This window comes from Mixophyes fleayi, chromosome 5, assembly GCF_038048845.1.
Source record: "Mixophyes fleayi isolate aMixFle1 chromosome 5, aMixFle1.hap1, whole genome shotgun sequence".
In the NCBI taxonomy this organism is placed as follows: Eukaryota; Metazoa; Chordata; class Amphibia; order Anura; family Limnodynastidae; genus Mixophyes; species Mixophyes fleayi.
The window spans coordinates 36696722-36714738 of NC_134406.1; the positions used below are offsets into that span (position 1 = coordinate 36696722).

At 36.5% G+C, this 18017-nt stretch overlaps 1 protein-coding gene across 2 annotated transcripts in view; it reads right to left on the reverse strand.

Moving 5' to 3' along the window:
* Positions 1-18017, reverse strand: part of EPC1 (enhancer of polycomb 1) — a 54008-nt gene that overhangs the window by 8790 nt on the left and 27201 nt on the right. For both annotated transcript variants that reach the window (XM_075212048.1, XM_075212047.1), the window contains exons 2-10: positions 11148-11307; positions 10544-10689; positions 10235-10441; positions 9191-9339; positions 7238-7385; positions 6779-6949; positions 5341-5430; positions 5053-5201; positions 4228-4580 (exon numbers count right to left, since the gene is read on the reverse strand). In XM_075212048.1, coding sequence (XP_075068149.1) covers positions 4228-4580; positions 5053-5201; positions 5341-5430; positions 6779-6949; positions 7238-7385; positions 9191-9339; positions 10235-10441; positions 10544-10689; positions 11148-11286 — 1552 coding nt within the window. In that variant the 5' untranslated portion in view covers positions 11287-11307. The remainder of the gene's footprint in view (positions 1-4227; positions 4581-5052; positions 5202-5340; positions 5431-6778; positions 6950-7237; positions 7386-9190; positions 9340-10234; positions 10442-10543; positions 10690-11147; positions 11308-18017) is intronic.

An 18017-nucleotide genomic window follows, 5' to 3' on the forward strand; every position in this document is an offset into this window, starting at 1 on the left:
CTGAATTAATATCACTGCAATTACAAAAAGTAACCTGTTTACAGTAATTTACAGCTGTTCATAAGACAATAGGGAGCTGATAAGCATGAAGCTGCAAAACTTGCAGTTTACAAACTTACGAACATTAGCGAGTATGGGAGTAGTACATAATGTGGGGTATCTGGTTGGAACGGACAACAAACGGCATACTTGCAGGTTGAGGGAAATACTAGTAATCTTTGCGAGATCATACCAATACTAAAGATATTGAACAATGAAACAGACATTTATAAATGAATACAAAAAGAAAAACAGCACACTGCACCGCGCATAAAATCTCTTTACAAAAGAGAGCAACAGGAAACTTGCAGATAATTTCTTGATACTTTAGATCATTGCAGCCCATACGATTAGGAAGAAACCAAGCAACCACAGTTTCAGACACATAAAGACATTGAGCCCTTCAAGAAACTGTTCTAGCAGAAACATGAAACTTTTAAAGTAGTCAGTGTTGGTCCTTTAAATTATAAAAAAAAAAAGGGAAAAAAAAAAAAGGGGGTGTTAGGACAGTATGTACCTCTATGGCAAGTATCTCTCTTAAATGGATCACTATTTGGCAGTCAAATGTTGCAACAAAAGACCTAACATATCTACACTCCCTTTAAAATGCTCAAGAATAACCAAATAGGCCTGTGAGTGTGGTAATTTTCCAACTGCACAATAGGCCACAGAGAAACCAGGAGAGATCTGTCCATTCAACGGTCATATACTGTACAAACTGTACAGATTTTGTTACTTGGAGAGGTGTGGCCTGCATTGCAGCTATATGTAGTAGCTTCAGGTGCCTGTCAAACCAGTTGAGATAAGGCTTTGATCATGGGGTGGGGCGATTCACTGTCAGTAAACCCAGTGCAAAACACTGCATTCAGTCTTTAAGAAAGTAATGAACAACACAGTTTACTGTGAAGAAGATAATCTTACATACAATATCAAGTAGTTTGAAATATTCTTAAGATTTTTGAATCACTTTATGGTTACACAGAAGAAAAAATGTTGTAAAGACAGTGCAACTATCCCTAAATATAATAAATTCCACATGTTTTTTCAGAAAGTGGTTTTGACATTCATCAGACGCCACTGGGCAAATGTCAACAGCTACATTTTGAGGGTGACTGGATAAACTTCACAAACTAATGCTATGGTAAGTAATGAGGAAGGTCTACTCAATTAAGATCTTCTCTATAATCAAGGACATATAGATAATTTTGATCTGCCTATGGCACATTTCATTTCTTTGACTCTGGATGTAGGAGGGGTGGTGGGTGGCCACAAAATATAAAAAAACAAAAAAAAAAAAACTAGGTAAACATGAAATGATGAAAAACATCCACACTACCATCCCTTTCTGTATAATAGCAGATTAGCAAAGTACATTTAGGTTTCATGATCATATGATGGGTTTTTGTTAAAGATAAACATAGAACATTAAAAACAGAAGCATTGTATACTCAACTCAAGCAAAGACTAGCTATGGAGAAGGGCTCAATAATAATGGAAGCAAACAAAAGAGATGACAAAGAGGTAACAAATAATCTTGGTATTATAGAAAATAAGCAGCAAGTAGGTACAAACGCTCACTATACGTTTCCCCCATATGAACTATAGAACTCATAGGGGGGTATTCAACTGACGGCGGGATCGCCGAAAATCCCGTGCTCAAAGAATATTACCGTTAATACGGTAATCCTGCGCGTAAATACCGTTAATACGGTAATTTACTCAGGGAGCTGCGAGCTGAAATCCAGCGAGTAATTACCGTATTAACAGTAATATTCTTTGAGCGCTGGATTTTCGGCGATCCCGCCGTCAATTGAATATGCCCCATAATGTACAAAAAAATTAGTAACATTTACTGCTCATGATCACAATATTTTTTTTTTTTTATTAACCCTGAAACAAGTATTGTAGAGTCCCAAATCTTGACCAAATAAATTACTTTTATGAGGAGTGCACTGAATTTACAGCACACGTTGTAATCAGTCATCCATTCAGAACTACGATGATAAACGGAGCTATAGCACATTGTGTTTAAGTGCTCTCTTATAGCATCACTTTATCAAGTTAACAAACCCATCCCAAACCACTCCAGACTTTGAAGTACTAGAAATGTAAATGTACCATTGTCAAAGAATTTAAAAAACAAAACCCATTTTACACCTGTATGGAACATTGTTTGGAAATGCATACTACTGAGATTACAGTATGCTTATAGTTAAAAAATTACTTGCAAAATGATTTCCAATTTTTTATCAAAGCAATTATGCTCATTGGTTATAAAATATGGATAATTGGATTTATCTGCCATTAGCAGTCCATTGTTTCTATGTAATTTAGAATGGATTGTTCTCATGCAGGGACACAAGCATGTAGCACGCATTAAAGACGTTACACCTCTCTCATCTAGGTGCTTAAATAGAGTTCCGCCTTCCCAGTGCATTGCTCTTCAGCTGCGTGCTGCAAGCCACAGCAGGCAAAGTTTTAATTCTGGTAATAGTGGGGATTTAAAAGAAATTAGTGATCTCAATAGCTTAGCAGGAATGTGTCAGACACTACAAAAAGAAAGAAAAGGTGTACTAAAATAGCCTTCAACTAAATACTTTTTTTTTTTTATTAAGCATAAGTCACTGTTTGCTTTGGAATCTATGCTCTATTTTTCATCCTACTATCTATTTGAAAGATGGTGTACTTTCTTTTTGACTATACTTCAGTATATTGCTCTCTTTTTAATATATCTAGTCTTGAAATTTTATAAAACCTAATCTCATGTGACAAATGAGATTCAACAGATTTTACTTGCACGTCATTATTTGATCATGGAGTACAGAACCTGTGTCGGTTTAATCTAGAGCATTCAGGTTTGTGTTAACACCATGATAAGGAGAAAAACATCTGCAATGATCTCAGATAAAAGGAGTTGGTGTGGAAATGTTATTACTATCCATTCCAAACAGTTGCATTATTCTGCAGTGAGAAAAAAATATTTACAAATAGAGAACAGTGAAGACTATTGCCAAGTGGGTATGGCATAAATTTACCTAGAGATCAGCCCGTATGATGCTTTGGGGGAAAAAAAACAAAAACAAAAACAAACAAAACCCCACAAAGTTAGGTTCCAGAATCTACAAAGTCTATGTAAAGAAAACTAAAACGATGAAGGTTACAGACTCCTCACCATCAGAGAAAGGCTGAACAAGGTTCTTTCCACAGCTGTTAAGGTCTCAACATATTAATCATTGAGCCCAACATGAACTCCTCTTTATAACAGAGTACTCTAGAGGAGAGTGTGAGGCTGACAGTGGACACTTGGCATAAAATTGATCCTGCCGCAAAACCATGAGCTGAAACACACCAGCAAGTCTACAACCGAATGGCTGAAAAATGAAAAGAATCAATGTTTTTGAATGACGTAATTATTTCCAAATCTCTACCTTACTAAGATGATGTCCTCAAACATCTATAACTGAAGCAGATACGTCTATGTAATGCAAGAGCCTAATAAACTGATGCAGTTATTAGCGCCAATGGTGGTTCTACAAGCCACCAAACCATGGGCTATCCTTGCTTATTCCCGATTGCTTCATCATGATGGCTTATTTTTTTGTTGAATAATGAGAAAGTAACAATCATTATATTTTGTCACCAGATTAGTTTTATCAAATTCATCACTTGTGAGGACTACATGATTTTAATGATGTTCTGACATGTACACTTTCAAACAATGGTCTCCACTCCTCATTGAGCACACCTTTCACACTAGAAGACAGGTTACAGCACATGTTGCATTAAGAAACAATGAGAACTTTTTGTTCTAAACCTCTAAAATAAATGCACAACATCCAGAGCTCATGAATTAAGTGCCACAGAAGCACATGTGAATCTGCACATTTCCTTGAGTGGCAGTTGTCCACTTGAACCTTGATTTTTATTTATGTTATGAATTTAAATTGCAGCTTGTGCTCAATTAAATATACATGAAAACAGAATGAGCCAAGTGAAAGCCGTTATTAGCAGATGTTTTAGAAACAAATGAGTATGAACAAAGATTATGGAACCAAACACAAAAGATGGATAAAAAAATGTAATAAAACATTTTTTTTTCTGTGGAATACACAAGTTGACATTCATCCCTGGCGTCACATGCCTGTTTCCATGGAAATGACTGTATAAAGAGAGTAGTAGACCACATACCAAAGTGTGCTGAACCACTGCTACTTTTACTTGATGTCGAGGTACTGCAAGTCTGGGTCCCAGGTTGTGCTGTGCCTGTTCGAGTTACACCCTTGTGAAACGTTCTACAGGAAAAGTCAATAATGTCACTGTCATGTAGGGATGTTGTCCGAGGCCTAAAATGGCGCCACCTACATGATTTTATATTGACTAATATCTGGCTGAGGTCTTTAGAGAAACATTTATCCGAGGTATTTGTTTCTGAGGTATTGGCAAATAAATTGATTGAAGTGTGTTCTGGAGAGGAGAGCATGTCAACGTCCAACTGAGGAAAAGCATTGTCGTAGTCTGAACGCGCTCTGTCGAGGAGCACCCTGCAGGGAAAAATCAAATGAAAAGGATGAACGTTACATTGCAAGGCCAAGAAAACTCAGACCACATCAAAAGCGGCATTTTCCTGCAGTAATAATTCTATGTAGGTTCCTGTACAAGATATCAATTACATCCAAAGTATTTGTCATCATAACCTGCAACCACCAAATGGATTTAGCTTTTATTTTAAGCTAGCAGAAAACTGTGGCAAAACACTGAACTCAAGAAATAAGAAAACATTAAGTTCAATAATTGTATTCCTATATTATCATCATCACAGATTTATAAGGCGCTACAGGCCTCACAGTAGTGTACAGTACGGAAACCTTTATTAAGTGGATGCGCAAAAAAAAAAAAAGTAAAATGAGAAACTCATCCAGTATGTTTTTATGTTTTGTGTGATAAAATGTGTTATTGTGTATAACAGATTTTGTAACGATTAATAATGAGTTAAGAACAAACTAACAAACTCACCTTCCACCACGCCCAACCCGTCTTCGTGCAAACCCAATACACTTGCGGGGTACAGTGAGGGTAGTGAGGCAGTATCTATAGCGAATATCTCCTAATCCTCCTTGCTCTGGACTACACCATGGCCAGTTGCCAGTTTGGTCCAAATGTGGCTTGAAGAAATACAAAACAAAAAAAAAAAAGTCAGATGACATAAAAATAAAATTAAAAAAAATAAAATAAAATAAAAAAATGAATCATTCGTTACAAAACAAAAAACTTGCGATGAGTAATAATGAGCATTGTACTTACAGCATAGTACTGACAGCCAGCTTTCCTACGGAAAGCAAAGGAACCATCTGGATCATTCTCTTCTTCGGCTTCCGATGAACCAGACATGACCTAATAAAGACAAGAGCCAGAAATTTTAAAATGTAATATGTGTTCAGATATATATTAAATTCTGCTCTTGAACTTACTACAATATTCAGTGCATACAAACACTATATTATAATATACACTATATTATAATATACAGCCCTGAGGTATATTAAACTTTTAACATACACAAACCTCTCCTGCTTTAATTGTAAGATCAGAGAACAATGTTTTAGTTAACAGAGTTGCTTACAATTAGGATCATCCACAACCCGACGGCTGGAGATTGCCTACACCAACAAATATTTTCCACAACCATAAAATGACATAAAATGCTTATGCAGGGCCTAAGTGTTCAGGCTGCTCTAGGCCAATATGCTCGTTGTGCCCACTCGTCTTCCACACCTGGCTAATATATGGTTGTTAAAAACAAACCCCCTTTTATAATAAATCCAGCTTCACCACCCACTACTAATGTTTATGTGTCTGTTTTTCGAAAGTCAGCTCAGCTTTTTAAAAAGGGTCACGCAATGTCACTTATTTTGTTTGCATTAAAATTAGAGCTGTATAGCAGAGCGGAGGCATGAATGAGCGCTACTGAGGGTAAAGATGTGAAGGTAGAGGAAGCGGTCACGCCTGCATCTGTCACCCAAGGATGACTATCTTTAGCCTGTACCATGGGAATGCGTCAAGGTTAAACCAGATTAATACTTTAGTACACTTTTCTTTCATGTTTTCTTTTTACTTTGGAGAACAACTATTCTATTTTAAAAAGATTTTCAGTTTATACACAATTATGCACCCCCAAAATCTTTGTGCCCTATGCTAAAAGCTTAGTCAGGCCCTAAAATGAACCATCACACAGTGTATTAACTTTACAGATATGTAACAGACTGGCAGAAACTTTAATGAAAGGATCTCCTTTCTTCATTGTTCTATTTTATGCCTAGGATGTGGGATTTGATATACTTAAATTCGTATGCTTTCAGGTAAAAGGTTATGCTTTTTTTCCTGCATTAGACTACTACTGGACTTAAAATGACAGAACTTTCTAAAGGGCATGAATTATTTTTTCAGATACACTAGTACAACATAATTCACGAATACACGTATGTAAAATAACTACAATTAAGTATAATATGAGTAATGATCTAGAAATTACAGGTTGCACAGAAAACAAATATGAATTATGTGCGTATGAGTAAACAATCAGTATAGCGATCACAAAGAATTCAGTGTAGGATAATAAAAAGGGAAATAAGGTAGATAGACAGAAATGAGATATAGGGTAAAGAGAACCCTGTCCTTGAGAGCTTACATTCTAGATGTAGGGGATTAATGCTTTCGGTATTCTATATTAAAGATGACATACCTGCGAGAGAGGCTCATCGTCAGAGCTGGGAAAATCATACTGATTCAGATCCTTAGCATTAAACACTGGAAGTGCAGCAGGGCTTGTCTGTTGAGCAGCAGGAGAGGAGGGTAAGACTTTGGGCTTCTTCTCATATTTTCGTTTAGGTCGTACAACATCAGATTTCTCTTGCTGCAATACATTTGAAAATGGAACATTTATAGTTCATTAAACATGTTCAAATCAAGTGTAACCTATGAATTAATGCATATCCCCATCAGTTTCTAAACATCCTACATGTGCATAAAATTGGAAGCCTTTAACAATATGTCCAGATCAGTAGATTAATACTAATACGTATGACTTGCGCACATTAGCCAAATTAAACTAATTAAAGCAATTGATGTATTTTTGTGAATATAAAATAAAACATTCTACAGTAATGAATTGTGCACTATCAATATCAGTAATCCATCTTACCTTGTTAACCTTAATCTCTATTGTATCCTGATGTTTAAACGGACTACTAGAAATAGGCATGATGGGGATGGCATAGGTAGGCTTCAAAGGCTGACGCTGTGCCATTACCTCTGACACTATCTCTCCATTATAGTCACCTAGGTTATACCTGTAATCAAGTAATGAAAGCATTAAATTGCATTGATATGAAAGCAATGTATCAGCATTAGTGGCATAATTTTACAGGGCAATATGTCAATTTACATATATATTTAATTATAATTAAAAAAAATAGAAACAAACTATGCAGCAAACTCTCACACGCAACTATTATTCCACAAAATCTACTATGCAGAACACTTTGGACTAAGGGTGGTGTCACACAAGAGCACCTGCACGCTGTGCCTGTTCAGCTAAAAAATAGCAGTGTTCATAAGAACTCAATCACATCCATGGCAACAGATTGAAGTAAAGGGGGAACGCTCCTCCCATCAATAAATAGCGATTCACAGCTGAAAACTTTAGAAAACCTTATTACTTTAAACATGACAGGAGTGTTTTCCCTTCAACTAGTTAGTTAATGTTGTGCTTTTCGATTTAGAAAACAGACTTCCGGATAAAAGAAACCCTACTTGTACCAAGACAAATCTGTTAAGAACTTACAAAATCACTGCTTATAACAAGAGCAAAATGGCACGACACACGTGGAAAACCTTGTGAAATGTTTAAGATCTGTACATTGTCTGGAAACATTTATGTTGGCCCAGAAAAAGGTTTAGTCAACTACAACCAGCTTTAAAAGTTCAGAATTGAGAGCAGACTCTGCAGCTAAAAGCAAACAAACAACAGCTTTACACAACTCGCTACACTTACTTCTATTATTAACTCTATAACACGTTAATCCAATTCGAAAACTAGTTGGCAAGATGTGACTTAGTATTTAACGGTCACCTAACACACAGTAAAAGAGGAAGCCATTTTACGGGCTACGTTCATGTAATTGTAATCCATCAATTCTCTACGGAGAACACGAAGGTAGAGAGATCACAGACATCCTGCATTCCAATTAGTATTGGTTCAGCTTTAAGAATTGCTGCCTCCTTTCTGTAGTTTTGTACGTTACCAAATTCAGTTCTCACAATGGTGAACAGGATCAATAAACACAAACCATAAGCTACTGTTTTGTAGACAAGGAGAAGTTCTCTTGAACTGTGGGGTTCCCTAGCATGAAACCACCACTGAATTGCTACCAGTTGGGTGCAGAAGGGATTCTTATATGGAATCACCAATTAATGTTTACATTACAATAAAGTGGAGGGTTAAAAAATATATACACATAATGCACCATCTGGCAGCATTAAATATAAATAAATCAGAAAACGGACTTCTTTGAATGACCTGCATCCTGGGGAACTACTGCATGGGCTACAAACACATGGATGAAAATGGGGTTTGATCATTGTAAACAATCGTATTTAATGAGTCTTCTGTGCCAAGTACAGCCATCCTTTGCAATTATACAGAGATCAGAGGCTACACTATTACAGGTATGCAGATAAGTATTTTCAGACTTAACCTAACCAAAAATATAATTAGCCATTGAGTTCTAAACATTTACAGATCCATTAAGAGATAAAACACAACAAACTGCATTCACAAAAAGTAAAGGAAAGACGATTTATGTTCCAAAAGATCTTTAGCAGAACAGTTTCTTATTTTCATTATAAAGCACTAATACTTATCTGCAATTTTAAGGGCAAATATAGAAATGTTTAATCAAGGTGATTTCACAAAATTCTGTCTCACAAATCTTTGTAAACATGGCTGTGAGTACTTTATTTTCTTTAACTAAAAAAATGCCAAATTCATATTTAATTGTTGCTTCTAGTTATTCTACCAAATTCAAGAAATATCTTTGCATCTCAGTCATGAGTATAGGTTATGTATTATATACAATACAGATTTATCACATACCTCTTTTCCATTATTTCCAGTGTTAGATGCAGTAATTCCCGTTTGCTCTTTTCTCGCCTCTTAATCATTTCTAGTATCGTCACGGCTCGGCTGAGATCCCGACGTAACTTTAACATTTTTTCATAAGAAGCTTCATCGTTCTTTCGGTTCTGTGTAGAATAAAGATAAAACAGAAAAAATTGCAGTAAAACCTCTCTGAAGACAGTTTAGATTCTCAAATGTAAATGTGTTAACGCCTACAAAAATGATTGTTTAGCAGACAGGAACATTGAACCTAAAATACAAGTTGCCTTTTTATAAGAGTGACAATAACAATATTACAAACATTGTACTTATGAGGGGGGGTCAATGCAAAAAAAAAGCCTTTCAGAGTAACAAGATTACCGTTACACAGGAAATGTAAATCTAAGCTCCAACATCAAGTTTTTACAGAGGTATGCAAATTTACTTATAATATTAAAGACCTCTTCTTTTATTTGGATCAATATTTTAAAGTTCACTGTCTTTTTTTTATTTATGACCTCAATTCTGTATTGTACTGATTTCCATCTCCCAATGCATCTTCGCTATAAATCAAATATGCAGTATTTCAGCCAATAGGAACATTTCTGCAAGTGCAGAATTATAGATTTTTTTTTAAAATCAAGAACACAGACGTCTATCAGTTAAGGCTTAACCTGATCAACTCAGAAGTAGAAGAGTCACTTTTGTTGTGAGGCATGTAATGCAGGACAATATATACCTAGGTTACTTTATTAACCAGTAACAACAGAAGTGGTATTTTGTGGACCAAGTTACTACCTAGAGAGATGGCACAGCCAGCTGTGCCAACTTAACTTGTGGCTATCCCCACTTCTGCCAAGTTTTTGTATACTCAAAGTCTGAGGATTAAGAACGGCAACTCTTCTCTGAAGTGTTTTCTACTTGATTCCACGATGACAAATCAGAGTACAACACTACAATTCCAGCCTACTTGGTGTCTGTTTACATGAGAAAAGAAATCGCTTTGAATGCTGCAGTCACATTTGGACATGGCTAACTCACTTTCCGCGTTTGCATCTTCTCCGTACGCCTTCTGAAAGCTACGTAAGGATCGCAGGTGCTAGAGCCATCCCGCTTCTCCTGTTTCACTGCTGGTATAAGGGTGGAGCCACGGGAGTTTTTCCTTTTCTTAATCCAATATTCATAAACCTCTGTAATTAAGTCGTCATCTTCCTTCAGCAACAGTTTGGCCTCTTGGAGATTAACTGGCTGGAAGGAAAAAAGATATTGTAGACATTCCAACAATTTTGTTATATTTCAAGAAAAGGGCATTAATAAAGAAAACAAAATCCAAAACACACAAAAACTTACGTGCTGACCACTCCCCTTCTCTAAACGGTCAATCATCTCTTCAAACTGGAGAGGAGAAATCTCCATTTTCTTTTTAAGCTTGTTCACAAAGACCTCATCCTCAGAATCCATGTCATAATCTGGTTGCTCTGCATCCAAACTAAAAGCTAAATGACAGGAATAAATCAATATCAGAAAAAGAAATATATAGTATTTTTTTATGAATGGCAAAAAAAATAAAAATAAATAAAAAACATGAAAAATATGAATTACACGCCACATTCAAAATGGACTTAGAAGTTGATTAAAATTGACAAACTAATGTCAAACTGAAGAGTGACCATTTTACATCTGATTCTGCACTACGGAGACAAATGAATTAAAAAAAAAAAAAAAAAAAAAAAAGATTGCCGGCTATTTACATTATACTTTAGAAGCAAATGTGTAGTATATTCATTAAAACCATAAAGACAAAAATAATATCCACCAATACAATAAAACTGATTTTGTAGCCATCCTCAGCTCTCATAAATAAAGCAATGCTTTTAGGATATTCACATAACCACGTAACAATGTCAATAATCCAAGAAAGTCACATCAAAACTAGATCACAAGTGTTACTTACGCTGTATGTGAATGAGCTGCTTTGGCATCTTAAATTCCCCTGGGTACACAGATTCATAATAAGCAATATTACTTTCTGCCTCCGGGACTGGAATAACCATGTTATCCCGCTTCTCTCCATAAACCTGCAATGCTGACATAGCTCGCTGGAGATGATGTTCCTAGAAACAGAACAGATAATATTACTATTGATATTTCATGTCAGATTCTCATTTTAGCACAACAATTAAAAAAAAAAAAAAAACAACAAAAAAAAACAAAAAACAGTATTATACTACACAAATGTTATACCAGGAAACATCCTATATAATGTCATTTTCATGTACATGAACGTGTGCTGTGAAGAGCCTGCTACTTCAACTAAACTGTATACAATACAAATTAGAAGATTATGGTGAGATGAACACAATTCAAAACTCCAACCATTCTAAATACATTACAGCAATAATAATCTTAAAACAGAAGGTATTTAAATCTTATTTGAGGAATTGTGGGTGGAGATATGCAAATTGTTCCTGATGACCACATACTCAGAACTGCAGATTTATAGCACACAGGCAATTATGCAGAGGTATATTTTCCACTTGCAGACAACCATTTCAAGTTTAGATTCTAGTTGAGATTTATGCATTTTTATGTACAAATAGAAATGACAACTCCTTTGCTGGTTATAGCAGTGTGCTGGGGGATTTTTTTCTGTATTTGTTCATCCCTGGATAACACCATCATTTCAAGCACCTGCTATGAACCTATAAATTGACTGAGCAACTTCTGTATTGACTTTTTCAAGTTTGTTAGTTCTCACCAGTAAAAACTATGGTACTCCTCATCCTAGCTTACAATTTTATTCTATTTGGATCCATTAATAGTCTCATCTATATAAAAAAAGTGAAGTAATTGTACCATATTTTGCAACTTGAATATAAGGTTATATTTCATTAACATGGAATTTTTAACTATTTATAAAAAAAAAACCATTAAAAAGTAACAAAAAACAAAAAAAAAAAACTACAGCACAAATTTAATGCATATAAAAACACAAACATGTACGTTCTTAAAGTTAGTTTAATAACTTCCATTGTTGCAGCCATTTCCATGTACTTAATTTGTATGAGATATTGAGCACTTTAAAACGCTACATTTTAAAGGCCAGTGTGTATGGCTCTGCATACTATTGATTCTCAACATTTTAACTAAGTTCAACTGTAGATCTGTCTGCACCCATGACATTAAAAAGGACACTGCCTCACCTCCATGGGGTGTTTTAGTCTCCTAGTCAACATGGCAATGAGCAACTGAGCGAAAGATGCTAGCAAGAACATTACAGAGGGCAAGATGCCTGATCACGTAGCTCTCGCGTCTATAATCACCATGGACTTTCCGTACAACTTTTTAATTCTGCTTTTCAGCTTGTTCGTAAAACGCCAACCGAACCCTATGAGACATTGTTCTGATAAAAGTTGGAAGCACGTTTCACATAAAATATCTTGCCTCTACAGACTTGGCCTTCAGGGTCATATTAAGGGTTCCTCATCTCCGTTCTCAATTCCATAAATAAGGATTAAATCACTAAGTTTTTTTGTTTTGTGAAGGAATACTGTTTAGCAAATAGATGTTAAGCATTCTATTTAAAAGGAGGATATTGGCAGTCGACTTAAAATTTATTAGCTTACATATATTCTTGCAAACTTTACTAAATACATTACTTTTTACACCCTGACTAGGGTGCTTCTGACTATCCGGCTGAGGCAGAAGTGTAACCAGTACTATGGGAATATGGGATACCAAACTTCAGTCACACAGAGGTCCTTAGTGAGAAGGCTGCACAGTTCCACACACACACACACACAGCTATATTTCTCATCATACAGATGATCACTAATATCTTTGGTAAACATCTTCTCCATACATTGTGTCAGTGTGCACACTGCACCAACTACAGACGGCATATTTATCATTAAGATCAATGGTCTCCACAAAGACAGGCATTCTAGCTGTGTCAACCCACGCTATTGTTTTACCAAGTGTGTATAAGGCTTCAGGGCACGCAAGTGCAGTCTTACTGCTAGGAGCAGCAGGCAAGAGCCAGAGCACGAGGACATCAAATAGGTCTGGGTATAGAAAGGCTGCATTTACTGTCTGGCAACAGCAATACACCAGACCGAAGTGTTCTGTTTGGAACATTGCAAATATACAGTCTGGAGGCAAAAGTTTGAAACCACTTTCATAAGGACTTGTTTTCCCATGTGAGAGAATGGCTTGTAGAGGCACTGCAGCTTACTCCTTTTTTAATTATGTGGGCGCACACAATAGCTGTAATGTGTTTCGAAAAAAGGTGGTTGTTACAAGCAAATTTAATACCAAAATATAAAAAAAACAACTCAACAGAAGACCTACGGATAGGACCAATGAATGCATCATAACTTTACATTATACGGTAACTTAATGCATGTTCCTTTTTAAAGTGATGTATAGAGATTAGTGTGCCTATAGATCTGGAGTACCAAACTACCATATTGCATTGCTCATAGTAAAAAATAATTTTAAAAAAAACTAAGCAAACTAAGAATGACCAGTAAATGCCCAATTTCAACATCGATAATATGGTCATTAACCAAGTAAACTACGAATAAATCAATCTTAAATCATTACCCAACATGGCAAAGTATGGAAAAGATTTTAAAAAAATAAATGTATTTCACAAACATTCATTCTTAAAAATGACGGGTAATGTTGAACTGCATGTTGCTGCAGTTCCACGCAAGCAAACAGGGTTTACAGCAAAAAGTAAATATAGGACTACAAGCTTTGAATTCATAAATAATGGAGAGGGAAAAAAACAACAACAAAAAAAAAAAAACACACACCAAAATAAAAACTAGTATCTCTCAAACGACTTCGACTCCCCCTACCTTTTGTTTATACCTTGTACACAGAAGTATTCAAGAAACACAAGATACATTAAAAATAGAACAGAAGGAGATCATACAATGAGACAGTTGGGAGTTTTCACACTATGGTGCAATACAAAAGGCACATAATAATGTAACACAAGTAAAATTGCATGTGTTCTTGTCCTAATAATGTGCATCCAGTTTTACCCAACAACTTCTTTAGTTTAATATTCAAACTTATAACTTAAAGTTCTTATAAAACAAATTCGTTGAACATGCTGAACCTAACAGAAGTATGAAAGCAATAAAATCATTAAAAAGGTTTTCATGTTAAACAGCAACATTAAGGGCATTTAACTAGAGAAATTACCATGTACCCTACCATAATGTAGATTTGGGTTCAAATATTAGGAGTTCATACAGAGAAGCACTTCTTCTCCCCCTGAAGTGCATTAAGCTGTACGAGAATGAAAAGGAACACCAATTTAAATGGTAGTGTAGCTTTAAGGAGTTCCACAATGGTGCATGAATGCACAAGATAATCTAGGTGACCATAAGACTGATGTTCAAACACCAGAAACACTGCATGCCAAATGAGAAGCCTATGTAATCACTTCCGGGAGGTCAATGGCGGACAAACTATGGACCTCAATGCATTAAACTACAAAAAAAAAAAAAAGGGAGCAGGCTGCTTCTGAAAGAGAAACGGCACAACACCAGCAATGCTCTAGACTGCAATTGCAAGCGTGAATGGGTAAGATGACATTAGAAACAATTGGTTCCAATAGAAGTCTCAATTACATCTGTTGTGATTGAGCTTTAAAAAGCTTGAAGATGCATGTATTTTGATGCCTGTGTTCGGCTGCTGGTCTGTTAACCTTGCAGAACAGATGACAGAGGTCTTCACCTATAGCAGCCACCTTTCCCGTAGAGCTTTATGTGCTCACAGGTACTCCGATGCCCCCATGACTTAACTCCCAGCGTAGTGCAACTTTGTTAACACCGCAGCAGCAGGTCAGAGGAGGCTGAGTAGATGGTAGCGGATGGTCAGACGTAAGCCGAGATCAGGGGTCACAAAGCAAGTAGAATGGTCAAATAACACGCCAAAGGGTGAGGGTCACAAGCACGACAGCAGAATCCAAGAACAAGGCAATAAGGTCACAACAGGAGGCCCAATAGTAAACGGGCAGAGTATCCACAGGAAAACTGGGACAAAGCAGGAACAGGATGGGAGCAGGTCAGCAACCAATAGAATCCACACTATAACCGGCAGGGAGGCTAAGCCCTCCCTGCCTTAAATACTGAAACTAGCCAATCAGGGCTTTGCCCTGTAAACATCCCCAGACACTGTTTGATTAATTACTTAATTAGCCCACAGGCTGTAGCGCGCGCCCTGCTGCTCTGTGTTGCCGGGGCGCAATAGCTGTTAATACTGCGTCCAGCCGTTGCCCTGGCAACGGTCAGGCCGAATACAGGAAGTGACGTCCCGATCGTCATGGAGACAGCCAGGACACCAGGAGCCAGAAGTGAGTTGCGGCGGTGGCCGCATCCCCCAACAGCCTGTGGGTAAGAGACCTAAAACTAGAGGACCTTTCCTTTCCCCTTTCAGATAAACAAAAAACAAAAAACTGAGGCTTGCCCCAGCAGTGGACTGCTCTTCATTATGAAAGCATAATCAGCAATCTATTCTTCTGTGGAATTAGAAGAAAGCCAAATAAATGCAAACTTGGGCATACAGGATTGTGATCTGTAAGCTCTTTTGAACAGGGCCCTCTCTTATGCCTGCAGCTCCTTCAGTATTATTTCTACTTGTTTTTACGTGTGACTGGTATCAGAGGTTTTGCTTTGCCGTCTTGTGGCGTTATACGTTTTGTTTTTAAAGGATGAGGAGGACTTTGAAACAAGCTATTTTATGAGCTAGGGTGGACAAAATAAAACTAGTACTCAAGAGCCAGCAGGATCTTTTGAGGAACAAGGGATAGAGATAGAGATAGATAGAGAGAGATATTAAGCACACTGACTGCAGGGCTACGTCCATAGAAAACTCCTACTGCATTTTATTTTTTAATAAACCCAGTAATCATCATCATCACCATCTATTAATCTAGCGCCACTAATTCCCCAGCGCTGTACAGAGAACTCACTCACATCAGTCCCTGCCCCATTGGCGCTTACAGTCTAAATTCCCTAACATATACACAGTAATGTTTTACAGTGAACAAAATGACCACTAATGGAGACACCATGAGCATCAGAAATATACAATGTTATTTATAACATTATCTTGCGAAACAAAAAGGGAGAATAGTTTCATCTGAGCAACACATAGCAGTAAATAGGATTCATCTTGATGATGTGACATTTTAGTTGTTTTATCACTATACTACAGGAATATAGCAAGTTTATTTTTTATCATGTTATGTCTTCAATCAAAAGAGTGTCATCCTTTATGAAAGTATTACAGGCAAATTATTGAAATCATGACATTTAAGAAAACTTTTCAGATTAAAAAACAAACAAACAACAAAAAAAAACACACAACTCAAATAAGGACTCCAATGGTCAAAAGACCCAATATCTATATCCTTATGTCAAGGGATTTTTCACCTTTACAATTTTTTTTTTTCTGTTCATTTTAAACAATATTTTATTTGAAGACGCTAGCCATTCATGCCTTTAAATCAGTGCTGCATTTTCCTGTGCTCTGATTCTCATTCACACTGCTCTGTTAGAATGGTGCCAATTGGCACATGAAAGATTGCATCAAAAATAGTTTACATTATTTTTACTTCCATCTTTAACAGAAATGTGTATCAAAATCTTATAGTTGTTCTCATCACAGAACACACCCTGAATGATTTGAATGCTTGTTCATTTTAGAACGGGCTGTATACAAAGAAATTTAAATATAAAATTATACATACTAATATATATATCTTTCTCTCTATAACTATAATGTGTCAAGTATACAGGAGACCTATGATCTATGGAACAGCAGCAGATGTGCCAAAGGCTCCAGCTATGGGAGGAGTATGGTAGTAACATTTTTAGTGGGTGCTAGTGCAGCTTTAAACTTCTTGTTTCTTTTGCAATTTTAACATTTGAACAGCTAGGAACCCAAACGAAAGGTGTAAGGAACAGGACACATTGCATATTTACTTTAATTGCTACATCAGACTGAAAAGCAACAATTTAAATGCTCAGGAATTAATTTGTTGGTCTCCTGGTAGCATTACAAAATAATTGTGTTACTAAAAGGACACAAGAAGACAATTCTAGAGTACTAAAAAATCCTTTAAGAGAAAAGAAATAATTGCTTAGGTCACCAAAATATAACTATTAAGCTGTTACTCACACACACCAATCATTATTGAAAATAATGCTCATCAGAGCAAACAATTCAACTCCTATAGCAATATTGGGGCATGTTTTAAAGGAGCTTCAGAGACCAAGACAGCTCATTTTGCCAATAGTCTAAGCTGATGTGAGCATGGAACTCCAAGGTACAAACACCACCAGTAAATGGTCCAGCAAGAACATTAGAGCAGAATATCATAGTCAACCTGCATAAGCTGTTCATCACACCTGGCAATACATGTTTTCAAGACATGTGGTGCACAGGCAATGGACTACCAAGATGATTTGGTTCAATGAATCATCAGGCAGACAAGTATACTGTATGTGCCAACCTAAAGAACTCTATAGAACAGACTGCTTCATTACAACAGTGAAGGGTTTGGCAGTTCCATAATATTGTGGGGCATATTTTTAGTTTGTATGCAGTCATTCCCTAGAACACAAGGTAAATGCTATTTAATGGTGCTGAGAGATCTTTAACACAGAACAAAACAAAAAAAACCCCCTCACACCACTGGACATGCAGACTTAGGCAGAGAGAATATTTGCATTCACTGACTAACAGAAAAGACACCCGGTAGCGCGCCAGCAGCACCTTGTTACTTCATTTAGCTCATGGA